The following is a 15,441-nucleotide window of genomic DNA, read 5'->3' on the forward strand; positions in this document are numbered from 1 at the left end:
TGTAGTAGAAATACTTTTCACCAACCAGGATTTTCTCAATCCCCACCCCATAGCCAATTCCTTAACTTCTCTTTTTTCATTTATTTATTGTAGCACCATGTTAAACATTGCCATCCTGCAGACCCCAAGACATTAAGTGGCCTGTAAGTTACATGTCTCAGGGCCACTTTTCCCTGTGATGGATGCTATTCAGCATGCCCATGAGTGACCATCTGGTGGCAGAAAAAGCCCCTGGATATGGAGATTCTAGTCCACCTGGCATCCATTCGAAGAACACAAACATGATGATGAATCACATTTCTTGTACCTCTTAGCACCTGAGATGATGCTGCTCAAATAAAAATAACCCTGAGATGTGCTTGGAAAATGAATACCAGGAGGAAAAAAAAAGCTTACAATGACCATGAGCAATCTGCAAAGTATTTTGCAACACTTGAAATCCCTTCATGTTTTGTGGCCTTTGTGAAGCTTTGTTTTAAATTCCATAGAATCTGGGAAGGTCCATAGCATGACATGATAATATCGGAAGACCTCTAGCACCTCTAGAATTCAGGGACAATAGTGTTCCACTTATTTATAATCTTTCATTAAATGGTTTCCAGGACTTGCAACTTCACCTAACCAACCCAGGTATTCTTAGGAAACTCATAGCCCAACTCCGGTGATGGCTGGGTCAATACCATTGCAGGCATCACTCATTCTCCCATTTTCTTTCTCATTCCTTGCCTTCGTTAAGGAAACTCCTTTCTCCATTAATGCCAGGAAAATGTAAAATTATTTGTCATGTTTATTCCTTACTGCAATGCTACATTGGAGTCACTGTGGGGAATTCTAAATGGAGAGAGGTAGTCCATCGTATTTGGGGGGGGCAGAGGGGAGGAGGGACTATGAATTTAAGAGAGGCATCAATTGCAGTTGTTGAAGACATCCCAATAGATCCCACTTTGAGTTGAGTTGATGTGGTCATGTATTCATTATTAAGAAAGCATGAAGTGTACCAAGGATATAGCATTAATAATTGTTTTTACAATTCCAGGGCAGCTGGATTACCTCCCCCATTGCAGCAGTCATGGTAACTTTAGCCTGGAAACCTGTGGGTGCATCTGCGATGAAGGCTGGGCTGGGAAGAATTGCTCTGAACCTCTCTGTCCCCTCGGCTGCTCTAGCCGGGGTGTGTGCATTGATGGCCAGTGTGTTTGCGACAGCGATTATAGTGGGGAGGATTGCTCTGAGGCACATTGCCCAACTGACTGCAGCTCCCGAGGACTCTGTGTGGATGGAGAATGTATCTGTGAAGAAGGCTTTGCCGGAGAAGACTGTAACGAGCTGAGATGCCCAGAGGACTGCTCAGGGAAAGGGATCTGTGCCAATGGGACTTGCATCTGCCAAGAGGGCTACGTAGGGGAAGACTGTGGGCAGCTGAGGTGCCTCAATGCTTGCAGTGGGCGTGGATTCTGCCAAGAAGGCCTGTGCTCTTGCGAGGAAGGTTACCAAGGACAGGATTGTTCAGCAGGTATGGCAGAATGTAACAGTTAAGATAGTGGATAAATATAAAGCTCAAAGGGCCCCTAGCAAATATCAGGCCTTACTTTGTCATTTTTAGAAATCTGAAGCCTTTTTTGTGTAAAGAAAGAACATTTGCCAAGGAAAATGTTGGACCTAGTATTTAAATACAACCAGATCCACTAGAAATTAGTGGATTATGTATCCTTTTTAAAAAAAACTGAAAAGGGTCATTTTGCATGGAGATTGCTGACTTAGAGAGATGAGATGCTTCAGGACTTTGCTCAATCCTCATTTTTAAGTAAACAGACATAATTTGCATTTCCCACAATACAGAGAGTGAATAGTCTTCCTGACTGTTAGAACAATTAACCAGTGGAACAACCTGCCTCCAGAAGTTGTGAATGCTCCAACACTGGAAGTTTTTAAGAAGAGACTGGACAGCCATTTGTCTGAAATGGTATAGGGTTTCCTGCCTGAGCAGGGGGTTAGACTAGATTACCTCCAAGGTCCCTTCCAACATCATCATCATCATCGTCATTATTATTATTATTATTATTATTATTATTATTATTATTATTATTATTATTATTATTATTTTCCAATTTTTTCATTTCTCTACCCCAAATACACTTTAAAAGGATATAAAATACCTAGTTAAGACAATCCATGTTAAAGAAAAAAGAAAATGTTTTAATATGGAAAATCATTGGACAAATACATTTTCTTTAAATATGCAAAGTCATATCAAAACAGGATTTATACAGAGGTAGACATATGTATGCATCCATAGAGCCAGGCATACCGGTATAAAATGTAATAGTGAGAGAACTTTATTATTTTGTTTTATAAATATTTTATTGATTTTCTATTTTTACAATCAAGTGCCTAATTAAATAACATGAAGACTGGGTCCATTAGTCATTTCGTGGTACATGTAATCTTCTTCATACTTAATCCAATATTACACCCTCCAATACATCATCTCTTCATCTGGTAATAGACATTTTTCCACACTAAGCAAATACAATTCTTATTGTTGTAAATAAATGTGCAATTGCCTATCAACATTTGTTACATTTTTCTAAAGGTATCAATAATGTCAGTTTAAAATATCTTTTAACCAAAGCATATCTTAATTGCACTTACATTATCTATTTATTCAATCTATATCCTATTTTTTTGCTTTTTTCGGTTCTAGTTCCCTTCTAGTAATAAACATTTTTCCACAATAAGACAATACAATTCTTATTATTGTAAGTAAATATAGACTTGCCTATCGATATTTACTATATTTTTCTAAAAATGTCAATAATATCAGTTTAAAATAGCTTTTCTAACCAAAACATATCTTAATTGCATTTGCATCCAATATCCATTTATTCAGTCTAAATCCTATTTTTGCTTTTTATAATTTTAATTCCCCATCCATGTTCAAAATATCCCAAACATTTATAATTTCAGAACAACTTATATTTGTGTAACTGAAAATTTTCCCCTATTCAAAATTGTTAACATATTCTTCTTTCCCTTTTTATACCAAGATATGATATTCTGATTACAAATCCTATCTAATTATAATAATACTTCTATTTCTAACAATCTATTCTTAACCATATTCAAACATCAAATTGATAATGTAACTTCCCCTCTAATAGGTCAAAGCTTCTGTTTCTTTCTGTCTTACTCTAGCTTTCTTCCTTTGCCAACTAACTTTCCAAGTTAGTACATTTGGATCATCAAATAATTCTTCCTCTATTTTTGTATATATTATTTGGAACAAGAGAAACAATTTGGTTAAAGTGTTTTTGGAAGAACCGGCCCATTGTTATTCATTAAACAGCCTCCCTCCTTCTCCAATTCCCCACAGTTCTATTGACAGCTTTCTCTTCCATTCCATCAGCTCTCCTTCCTTTTCCTCCAGTAATTTCTGAGACTTTGGTTTGTAGAATGTCTGCTCCATTTCCAATATTCTCGTTGTTTCTTCTAAGTCTTCATTTATCTGAGTCTGGTCACAATTTTCTTCCTTCAGATCCTAAATGTTTGAGTCAGCATTTTTTCTATTTTTCCTTCTTTTTCTGAATTGCTGGTTCCTTCTCTGTATTTATTTTCTGGATTTGTAGATTGAAATTAAAAAAATGTTCTTTTATCTCCTTTGTGTTTCTTTTAAACTCATCACAAGCTGAAGCGATATTTTCTTGTATTGATTTCAACATGGAGAGAATTTCTTTCTGTTATTCATCAGTATTTTCTTGGTAATCTAGCAAACTGAAGCTTCTGGAGACAGGTGTTAAAGATGGTTTTTCACCATTTAAAGTTAAGTAGGAAACATCCATTTTATATTTTGTAAGTAGTCTTTATAAGTTTGTCCAACCAACTAGCTGTTCTTAAACCTCCTCTAAGCAGATATAAGTAAAGTTCAAATTTTTCTGTCCAATGAGAAAGATATCCTTTCTGTCCAGGGAGAAAAAAAGAAACATAATCAAGATTTATAAAAGTGTTCTAAAATGTTCCATCATATCTGGCAATAATATATATGTCTTCTTCAGGAGAATAGATCCACAGTACAGTTCTAGAAGTCAGTATTTTTGTTCATAGTTCAGACAAGCCAATTCTAAAATGATATTATTGTCTTTGCCACATAAATAAGCAGTCCCAAGTCTGTTTCATTTTCTCAGCTGCAAATCTCAAAAATCAAAGCTTCAAGGCCAGCCAAAGTCTTATCTCACTTTGGGCTTCAAGCCAGGTTGCTTTTAGGCAAAAATAGATTGTAGTGCTGTACATTCACCACTAGATGTCCTCAACGCCATTTTCAGTTTTTAAAAATAAAACTTATAAGCTTTTCCAGCCTTGTTTTTTTTTGTTTAAAAAAAAGGTCTTAGAAAACACTTTTAGTCCTCAAATTTCCAAGTCATATTTATGTATTAATTCCAAGCTAGTCTTATAGGCTTTTCCTTTTCCCCAGGTAATTAATTTGCCACTTTCCTAAGGGAATGGGGTGGAAATTCCCTTTCCCTTCTCTTCGGGGGGAATGCTTTGGGTAGATTTTCAGGAAAAGTTCTTAAATTCATAAAGAGAGGCTTAGATCTCGCCCAGTTTCATCTACGTTTCTGTAAACCTGCTTAGTAGTCCTTGGCGTCTTCCATTGACAGAAGCTTCTGACTGGCTATGAGAATGTAGCTAGTTTTTTCCCCGCCGGTTCAGAGGGCTTCCTCAGATCAAACAGGAGGGCTGCCACCCCAACCCACCCACCCCCGGGATCAAAACAAAGGTCCCCTCCTTGCTTGCTTCCTCTATGGGACGGCTTTCGACCCTTTTCAGGGTCCCCCAGTGGGGCAAAATCCAACATGGAAGACGGAGCTCGTCTTCCAGCGTCTGCTTCCCTGTGACGCCACAACCGGAAACCGAAATAACTTTATTATTGAAGCAAGCTTTATGAAGTTGTTAAAACAAGTCTAGATGTGAGGACTTTCCTAATGGAAAGGAAAGGAGATGTCTAGCTCAGAGTGACCATACGCAGTTATGTATATGCATTTGGCAATGGAACTGAATGCTAAGAAATTCTGGAGTTTTATTTTCTTGCTATTTGTACTTGTTTGTCAGCCTTCCTGGATAGACTAGACAAGAAACAATGAGCTAATTGCACTTTATTGTAAGACCTCATTAACAGAATCTTGCAAGTCTGAAAGTACAAATCTTCTGCCCTCTCATTTATAGCCTGAGAAGCTAGGGAGGGGGCCTTATAAGCCTCTCTTTCTGACCATTGTGCAACTGTGGAGTCTCTTATCTGACCATTCCCTTGACAGCATTTCTTCACCCCACAACTCAAAATCTTTCCTGTACACTGTTATGTTTTCCAAGAGCACCTGACATTTTCTGCGAGAATTTAACTGCTTTCTCTGAATATACCCCTTTTTCATTCAAGGACTGAAGACTTACCACAAACCAAATATAGCTACCTAAAACTACAAGTCTGACACAGAAGACCCAAAGGACAATGCTTTGTAAAGTTTCTGAAGCAGAAGAGTAAAGAAAAGTCCCTCAGTCAAATGAACAAAAGATTAGGAGTCACAGACCAGAATAATTGCACATTCTTTGTAAGAAGCCTTACCAGCCAATGTGACTGGAGTGGTAACAATGGACTTTCTTTTGCTGGAGGTGTTTAACTGATAGGGGGGCAGCTCTCGGTCAGGGATGCTGTAGTAATGGATTCGTTTAGGTAGTGGGTGGGATTACCTACCCACTACCTAAATGGGGTAGGGGTTGCGAAGAGTCAGACACGACTTAGCAACTAAACAAAGGGATTAGATAATTGCCAACATTTCTTCAACCCTTAGATGCTATGTTTTTACAAAGAGGTCTTATTGAAATAGGCCAGCTGTTGAGTTATAACTTTTATTTCATGGGCAATTGAAACTGACAAATATTGACAGATAAGCAACAAAGCCACAGTTCAAGGACCTGTGTTATATATTCTGGAAGTTACAGTGAGGTAAAACAGGATTGCAGCTTCTAATGGCAAATCTTTACCAGTCCCTTGAGAATACTAATGCAGAATTAGGCAAATATGCCCACTCTTCCCCCAATAAAATAGTGGAGACCTACTGTTCTCAAATACTGCCAAAATAAAATATTATGTAAATATTATTATTACACCCCTTCTTCTTTTCTACATAAAATAGTGAAATTCTGCTCTTGTTTTAAAAAAAATCAAGCTGATCTTGTGCAAGGTATGAAAGTGCCATTATATGGTGGAAGGAAGAAACGAGCTATTAAGGAGAGACTTGGACAAGGTTTTTTTTTTAAAATCCCATTTATATCCCGCCCTTCTCCAAAGACTCAGGGCGGCTTACAATCTAAAGCACAAATCAATGTGCTTAGCAATAGCCTTCATTCTATGTATATGCCTGCTTATTAGGGCTTTCGCCCCCCCCCAAGTGGCATTATTACAAAGTCAGCTTAATTGCCCCCAACAATACTCCAGAGATAGAAAGAAGCATGCAACCCCAATAAACCCATTATGGATTTGTTTAGTATGAATTGTCTCTGTTTCTTGACCTGTCCTATCTCAAAGGGCTGACAGCTTTGTCCTTCTTTGCTCTGCTTTATTGAAAGTCTGTAGATAAGTTGCTAGCAAAATCTTAGTAGGGGAGAGATGGAGGGTAGGAAAGGAAGCCAGAAACAAAATGCTAATAAAGAGGGCAAGCCATGGGAATAGCAAGTTACCAGAGGAAAGAGCAGCAATGCATGATTCCCAGAACTTCCAGCACAATCGCTAATCATATTTGCAGCAGGTCACTGGATCTCACCTTCAAGATAATCTAGCTGTCTTTGAAGACCATTTGAACTTTGTAGCTTGTTAACAAAATGCTTGTTAACCTGCTTGTTAACTGACACTTGTTGCCTTTAGCTGTGGAACTTGCATTAATTTCCAGTGAGCTTCTGGGTACAATCCAAAATGCTTTCACCTATAAAATCCTGCGTGGCTGGACATACGGGTACTTGCCAAACCACCTTTTCCCAAAATTAATGTCTCTGATTCATTCTTCCCAGGAAAACTGCTAGTTTTTCCCAATTTCAAGAGGCGATTGGAGTGTAAAACACAGAAATTCTGGGGCTTTTTTTAGTTATGGCTTCAGTCCTGTGGAATAGCTCTCTTTAGAAATTAGACTAGCAGTGTTTTGAACATCTTCCATGAACTAATGAAAACAGCCCTTCTGGAGAATAGGATGATTATTATTTTAATTGTTGTTGCTTCATTTTTATTTTTTATTTAACTTAATTAGTTTTGTTTTTTGTGGACATTATAATCATCTCTCTTTAATTGTTAATCACCAAGAGACCCTGTAAATTACAGTAGTATGACATAATACATAAATGAATCATAGATATCTGTGATAGAACAGTTGAGGAAGAACAAAGGATTTTGATTCCAAACTTTAAGAGTATCAAATGCACTTCTAGTACCTGGGAATCTGAATAGAATAGAATAGAATAGAATAGAATAGAATAGAATAGAATAGAATAGAATAGAATAGAATAGAATAGAATAGAATAGAATAGAATAGAATAGAATAGAATAGAATAGAATAGAATAGAATAGAGCTGGAGGTCTTCTAGTACCCCCTACTCAGGCAAGAAACCCTACACATTTCAGACATTTTCACTATTGAATTTCATTTTGTTAGATAGCACCCAATGTTCAAGTCTGTCATGATCCTTATGTATCTTAAGCCTATCTTCTGGAGTGTTGGCTATTCCTGCCAGCTTGGTGTCATCTGCAAATTTGATGAGTTTTCCATTTATCGCCTCATCCAAATTATTGATGAAGATATTGAAGAGTACTGGCCCTAAAACAGAGCTTTGGGGTACCCCACTACTTCCTTCCATGTAGATGAAGTTCCATTGAGGACTACATGTAGAGTGCGGTTGGTCAGCCACCTACAAATCCATCTGGTGGTGATGCTGTCTAACCCACATTTTTCTATCTTATCAAGTAATAGATTGTGGTCTACTTTATCAAATACCTTACTGAAGTCCAAGTAAATTATATCCGCGGTATTCTTCTGGTCCACTAATTTTGTCACTTTATCAAAGAATGCGCAAGATTTGTCTGGCATGATCTGTTTTTTACAAACCCATGTTGGCTTTTGGTTATGATTTTGTTTGCCTTTAGTGTTTGCTGATTCGTTACTTGATTATCTTTTCCAGAATCTTCCCAGGTATTGAGGTCAGGCTGATGGGTCTGTAGTTTCCTGGATCTATTTTTTTTCCCTTTTTTGAAGATGGGAACTACATCAGCTGTTTTCCAGTGCTCTGGTAGTTCCTCAGTGCTCCAGGATCTTTGAAAGATATAGTTCAGTGGTTCTGAGATCACGTCTGCCAGTTCCTTCAGGATCTTGGGGTGTGATCCATCTGGTCCTGGTGATTTGAATTTGTCTAGGCTGGACAGGTGCTCACTTACCATTTTCTTGCCTATCTTAACGTGTTTCTATTCTGTTTTTATGGTACTGTTTTTGATAGGTTGAATTGTTTTTTTTCCCTTTTGTGTAAAAACAGATGCAAAAAATGAGTTAAGCAGTACTGCTTTCTCTCTGTTGTTTGTCACCTTTTTGCCACTTTCTCCCATGAATGGACCAATCATTTCCTTAACTTTTTTCTTGTTTTTTACATGTTGAAAGAAGCTTTTTTTGTTACTTTTGTCTTTTGTCATAAGCCTTAATTCATTTTGAGCCTTACCTTTTCTCACTTCATCTTTGCAAACTTGGGCTAATTGCTGATATTCTGCCTTAGTTATGTCTCTCTCTTCCTACTTTTTATATTTATCCTTTTAGTCTTTCAATATATCAGAGGGTTCTTTAGGCAGCCATGCTGATTTCTTTTGAGAGCTGTTCTTTTTTTTTCTTCATTGGTACTGTGCTAGACTGGACTTTTATAATCTCACTTTTCAAAGCTCTCTCTAAGTTTATTGAAATTAGCTCTCTTAAAGTCTAAGACTCTAGTTTGACTTTTTCTATTGCTTGTGCTTGCATAATGTTGAATTCCAATATTGCATGATCACTCCCCTCAAGGTTCCTGTAGCTTCAATACCTTTTATCATTTCATCTCTGTTAGTGAAAATTAAGTCCATTGTGGCTGATCCCCTAGTTTTCTTCTCCAGTTTTTGGAAGAAAATGTGTCTGCTAGGTTTAGTCAGGAACCTGTTTGATCTTCCACTTGGTGCAGAGTTTGTGTCCCAGTTAATGTCAGGGTAATTAAAGTCCCCTGTTACTATTGTGATATGCTTGCTACATACATTAGTTAACTGACTAGCAAACAGTTCATCTATTTCCTCTGTTTGGTTGGGTGGCCTATAGTATACACCTATGGCAATGTAATATTTTTCCTCTTTTATATTGACCCAAATGCATTCAAGACAGTTTTCATCATTATTGTGCTCTATTTCTGTAGAAATGTAGTCATTTCTTATATATAGTGCAACTCCACCTTCTCTTTTACTTGGTCTGTTTCTTTTAAATAATTTAAATCCCTCTAGATGTATATTCCATTTCTGGGTTTCATCCCACCAAGTTTCCGCAGTGGCAACAATATCATATGTGCCCTCATTTACTTCAATTTCTAGTTCACGCTGTTTATTCTTCATACTCTGTGCATTGGTGTATAGCCATTTGAGTCCTTTTTGACTGACCCTGTGTTTACTTTCTACATAACCTGTTCCCCTACTTCATTACCACCTGTTTGATTAGTGATCTTGTTGTCAGTCCCTGTATTTCTGATAACCAGCTAGGATTACTCAGCAGGACAAAGGTATTAACACTGAGCAACACTCAACAGGCATTTTTGGAAGAGTCCTAAATGTTCTAGCTTCCTGTAGAGATGCCATGGGAAGTAGTAAACATTTTAGTTTCAGAAGATCTGGGATGTATTTTCACTACTTTGTTTTTTATGTTTTAGAACTTGCTGTAACAGAAAGGTTTTAGCTGTTGCATGACCACCATCATGGCATGTGCTAAGATAAGCTCAGGCAGCTCATCAAGCCCAGGACTAAATGCTTTGCTTCTTGAGTGCTTTGTGCCATTCATCAGTCAAGTAATACAGCGCCTTTGTCTCTTCTTTGTTTTCCAAAAGAGCAGGAGGGCTGTTATCCAAAGTGCTTTTCTACTTTTGCTTTGAGGAGAAGGCTATTTAAACAATAGGAGAAACGTGCTGTTTCACATTTCTCCTTTCAAATAGGGTGAGAGACCACTCTCTTCTAACTCAAGGCAATTTCATCTTGCTAAATGAATTGTCCAAAGGGAGTGAGGCAAAAGAGGCAATGACCAGAAACAGCATCTTTCCTGCTAACGTTTTGTAGAAGTCTGCCTCTTTCCTTTTTGCAGAGGAAGATAACAGAATGACAGAATTGGAACGGACCTCAGAGATTTTCTAGTCCAACTCTCTTCTTAAGCAGGAGACCCTATCAATACAGACAAATGTCTGTCCAGTCTCTTCTTGAAAATATTCAGTGATGGAGCACCCACAATTTCTGAAGGCAAGCCTTTCCACTGAATAATTCTTCCTGTCAGGAAATTTCTCCTTAATTCTAGGTTGAAACTCTCTTTAATAATCTTCCATTCATTCTATTTTTAATAGATATATTATTAATTTTCTATTTTTACAAACAAGTGCTTAATAGACAATGTGTTGACTGGGTCCATTAATAATTCCTTGGTACTTATAAGCTTCTTCAAACTAAATCCAATATTATACCATCCAATACCTCCTCTCTTCTTCCAATAATAAACATTTTTCCACATTAAGCAAATACAATTCTTATTATTATTAATAGATATATAGTTGGATATCAGCATTTATTACAGTTTTCTAACAATATCAAGGATGTCAGTTTATATATTTTAACCAAAATATATCTTAATTGCATTTGCACTCAATATCCATTTATTCAGTCAATATTCTATTTTCGCTTTTTTTAGTTTTAATTTCCCATCCATATTCAAAATATCCCAATCATTTATAGTTTCAAAACAAGTTACATTGGCTAACCAAAAACTTCCCTTATTCAAACTTCTTAGCATTTTCTTATTTCCCTTTTCAGGCCAAAATATGATATTCTGATTACCAATCTTATCTATCTAATTATAATAATATTTCTGTTTCTAGCAATCTATTCTTAACCATATTCAAATATCTAATTGATAATATAATATTCCATCTAATAGGTCAAAGCTTCTGTTTTCTTCAGTCTTACTCTAGCTTTCTTCCTTTGCCAACTAACTTTCCAAGTCAGTGCACTTGGATCATCAAACAATTCTTCCTCTACTTTTGTGCATATTATTTGGAGCAAAAGAAACTATTTAGTTAAAGTATTTTTGGAAGAGCTAGCCCACTGATATTCATTAAACAGCCTCCCTCTTCCTCCAATTCCCCACAGTTCTGGTATCAGCTCTATCTTCCATTCCATCAGCTTTCCTTCCCTATCCTCCAGTATGCACTGAAATCTTGGTTGATAAAATGTCTTTTCCATTTCCAATATTATCATTATATCTTCTAATTCTTCATTTGTCTGAGTCTAGCTGTTAGGTTTTTCTTTTGGCACCTCCATATTTGGATCAGCTTTCTCTAATTTTCCTTCTATCTGGGTTGCTAGTTCTCTGTGGTTATTTTCTGGGTTTGTAGATTTAAATTATAAAATTGTTCTTTTATCTCCTTTGTGTAATTTTTAATCTCATCATGAGCTAAGGCAACTGTTTCTTGTATTAACTTCAACATGGAGAGAATTTATTTCTGTTCATCAGTATTTTCTTGGTGATATGTCAAACTAATGCTTCTGGACACAGATGTTAAGGGTGTTTTTTTACCATTTAGAGCTACGAATGCAACATCTTTAGGGACGCGGTGGCTTAGTGGGTTAGGACGCTGAGCTTGTTGATCAGAAGGTCGGCAGTTTGGCAGGTCGAATCCCGAGTGCCGCATAACAGAGTGAGTGCCTGTTACTCGACCCAGCTTCTGCCAACCTAGCAGTTCGAAAGCACCTAAAATGCAAGTAGAAAAATAGGGAACACTACGGTGGGAAGTTAACAGCGTTCCGTGCGCCTTTGGCGTCTAGTCATGCCGGCCACATGACCACGGAGATGTCCTCGGACAAGCGCTGGCTCTTCGGCTTTGAAACAGAGATGAGCACCGGCCCCTAGAGTCAGAAACGACTAGCACACATGTGCGGGGGAACCTTTACCTTTACCTTTTATGGAACATCTATTTTATTTTTTGTAAACGGCCTTTATAAAAATCTGTTTGAAAACTTAGGAAGCTTCAGTTAATTATTATTGGAGCTCCAGATTATCCAACCAACTTATCAATCCTTTCTTAAACCTCCAATAAACAAATATAAGTAAAATTCATTTTTTTCTGTCCAATGAGAAATATATCCTTTCTGTCCAGGGAGAAGAAAGAACCATTAAAAGTTGTTTATCAGTCAAGATTTATAATCCAAAATATTCCATCATATCAGGCAATACTGTTTATTTCTTCTACAGGAAAATAGTTCCACAATATAGTTCTGAAAGTCAGTATTTGTATTCATAATTCAGACAGGCCAATTTTAGGATAGTTTATCATCTCTGTCACACAGTTAAGCAGCTGCCAAGCCTTTTCTTTCTCATCTTCAATCTTCAAAAGTAAAAACTTCCAAGGCCAGCCAGAGCATTATCTAAATCTGGGCTTTAAGCCTGGTTTCTTTTAGGCGTAATAAGTTGTAGTGCTGTAAATTCACCACTAGATGTCATTGACACTGTTTTCTAGTGTTGCTTTTTTAAATGCAAAACTTATATTGCAAACTTTTAAAGTCTCTTTAAAAAAAAAGAAGAAGACTTAAAAGCAGTTTTAGTCCCCAATTTTTTTTTTGATTGCTAACAAAGAATTAAAGGGACTACAGCCTGTGGATGGCCTTGGGTTAGGCTGAAACAGACAATAAGATTTGTCCCGTGGTCTTATACTTTTCTCCATTTCCCCCAAGTAATTAAATCACCACTTTTCTTTTCCTGAGAGAGTGGGACAGAAATTCCTCTTACCTCTCATCGGGGGGGGGGAGTGCTTTGGGCAGTTTTTCAGGAAGAGGCCTTAAGATCATAATGAGAGGATCAGGTCTCACCCAGTTTCATCCACATTGCTGCATTGTTGCTTGTTGGTGCTTATTGTCTTCCATTGTCAGCAGTTTAGGACTGGCTATGCGAATGTAGCCAGTCTTCCCCCCTCCGGTTTGGAGGGCTTCCTTGGATCAAATGAGAGGGCTGATGCCCCCCCCATGATCAACAAGGGTCCCCTCCTTGCTTGTCGCCTCTATGGGGCAACTTTCAACCCTTTCCAGGTCCCCCAGCAGGGCGAAATTGAACGCGAAAGACAGAACCCCGTCTTCCTGTATCCATATTGCTGCAACATCAAAAACAGAAGCCATCTTCCACTCATTCTTAAGCAGTGGTCCATCAGGACATCTAGATCCATTTCAGAGGCACTACTGTTTAGCTATGTACCCCCTCTTCTATACCTGTGCATTTTGGTTTTTCTTTCCAAGGTGCAAGACCTTATTTTTCTCACCACTGAATTGCACTTGGTTGGGTAGTACCCAGTGTTCAAGTCTATCAAGATCTATTCCCTCCACTTGGTATCATTGCAAATTTGATGAGTTCCCCTTGATCTGTGGTTTTGTTTTGTTTTTTGATCTGTTGGCTTTTGTTCATTTCTAGATGTTCACAGATCTGTTGCTTGACTGTGTTTTCCAGGATTTTCCCAGGTATTGATATCAGGCTGACTAGTCTGTAGTTTCCTGGAGCCATTTTTTCCCCTTTTTGAAGGTTGGAACTACATCAATTCTTTTCCAGTCCTCTGGTAATTCCCCAGTGCTCCAGAAGCTTTAAAAGATTTGGTTCAGTGGTTCCAAGGTCAGTGCCAGCTGCTTCAGAAACCTAGGAAATAATCCATCTGATCCTGGTGATTTGAACTCATCTAGTTAGGTACTTTCTTATCATTTTCTTGCCTATTTTGACTGGTATTCCTATTCTGTTTTCTATGGTATTGCTTTTGATAGGTTAGTCTGCTTTTTCTTTTTGTGTAAAGACAGATGCAAAGAATGAATTAAGCATTCATTAAGCATGAATTTTGTCCCAGCTATCCATTACTTCCTTGCCATCTTCTCCCATTAATGGACTGATCATTTTCTTCACTTTTTTTTGTTTTTTACATGTTGAAATAAACTTTTTTTATTATTTTTGGCATTTATTGCAAGTCTTAGTTCATTCTTACCCTTAGCTTTCCTGATCCTTATCATCCTTGCTGATTCGGGCTATTTGCTGCTATTCTGTTTTAGTTATGTGTTCCTATTCCTTTTTTATATATTTGTCCTTTTTGTCTCTCAGTTTATCGGAGAATTCTTTATGCAACCATGTTGCATTCATCTGAATTCCGTTTTGTTTGATCTGTTTCTTTTGAACAATTTAATTCTTTCTAATTGTATGTTCCAGTCATGGGTTTTATCCCACCATGTTTCAGTAATGGCAACAATGTCATACCTGCCTTCAGGTTTACCCAACTTGTTCCTCATACTTTAAGTGTTAGTGTATAGGCATCTGAGTCCTTCTTGATGACCCTGCATTTGGTTCTTATGTCTCCTGCTTTGTATCTGGTTTCTTCTTCTTTCATATTACACAATATTTTGAGATTCATGCTTGGAATTATGTCCTAAAGATTGATCTCTCTCCCCTTCCAGATTTAGTTTAAAGCACTTTGAACAAGCTGAACCACTTGTTTTCCCAAAAAATATTCTTCCTGGTTCTTGTGAGGTGTAGCCCATCATCTGCCAGAAGCTCTTCATGTAAGTACAGTAAAACCTCTGAAAATTGACCACTCAAGGGACTAAAGGAAATTGGTGAACATACGGAGGTGGTCAACATACGGACAGCTGTACTGATGGGTACACTTGCCTCATTTTATTGTACAGCTTTTATTAGTGAATGTCATACAGAAACATGCTTAGTGAAAACATAGGAAAACACAGGAAAATCAGTCATACAATATTGTATCATACAAGATCAATACATTTACATATGTCTTGTTTTCTCGTGGTTTGATCATTCTTTCTGGGGGAAAAGAGTCAATTTTAGTCTGTTTCTTATTCTTTTTATGAAGGTAAGCAGAGAAAGCACTGTCAACACTAGCTATACCACTTAGCATACCTGGGCATTTTTCCACAGCAAATGACTTTAATGACATTATCAAATGACTGATATTTTCTTCTTTTGAAATATCTGCAATTTCTGTATCCTCCTCACTTAATTCTTCTGCTTCAGCAGTTGCTTCTAGCACTTTTCTGCTGGGTTGTACCTTAGTCAATACTTATTGGAAAATTGCTTCTGGGTCAAGTTCAATACAGATTGTCACATTGTCATC

The 15,441-nt window shown here is 37.4% G+C and overlaps 1 protein-coding gene across 1 annotated transcript in view; it reads left to right on the forward strand.

The window, feature by feature from the left end:
* TNR (tenascin R) overlaps window positions 1–15,441 on the forward strand; it is a gene marked incomplete at both ends in the record, with an annotated part of 123,083 nt that overhangs the window by 15,303 nt on the left and 92,339 nt on the right. Inside the window, one exon of the mRNA XM_083359442.1 lies at window positions 1,037–1,513. Coding sequence (XP_083215568.1) covers window positions 1,037–1,513 — 477 coding nt within the window. The remainder of the gene's footprint in view (window positions 1–1,036; window positions 1,514–15,441) is intronic.

The sequence above is a fragment of the Vipera ursinii genome, assembly GCF_947247035.1.
Source record: "Vipera ursinii genome assembly, chromosome: 3".
Classification (NCBI taxonomy): domain Eukaryota; kingdom Metazoa; phylum Chordata; class Lepidosauria; order Squamata; family Viperidae; genus Vipera; species Vipera ursinii.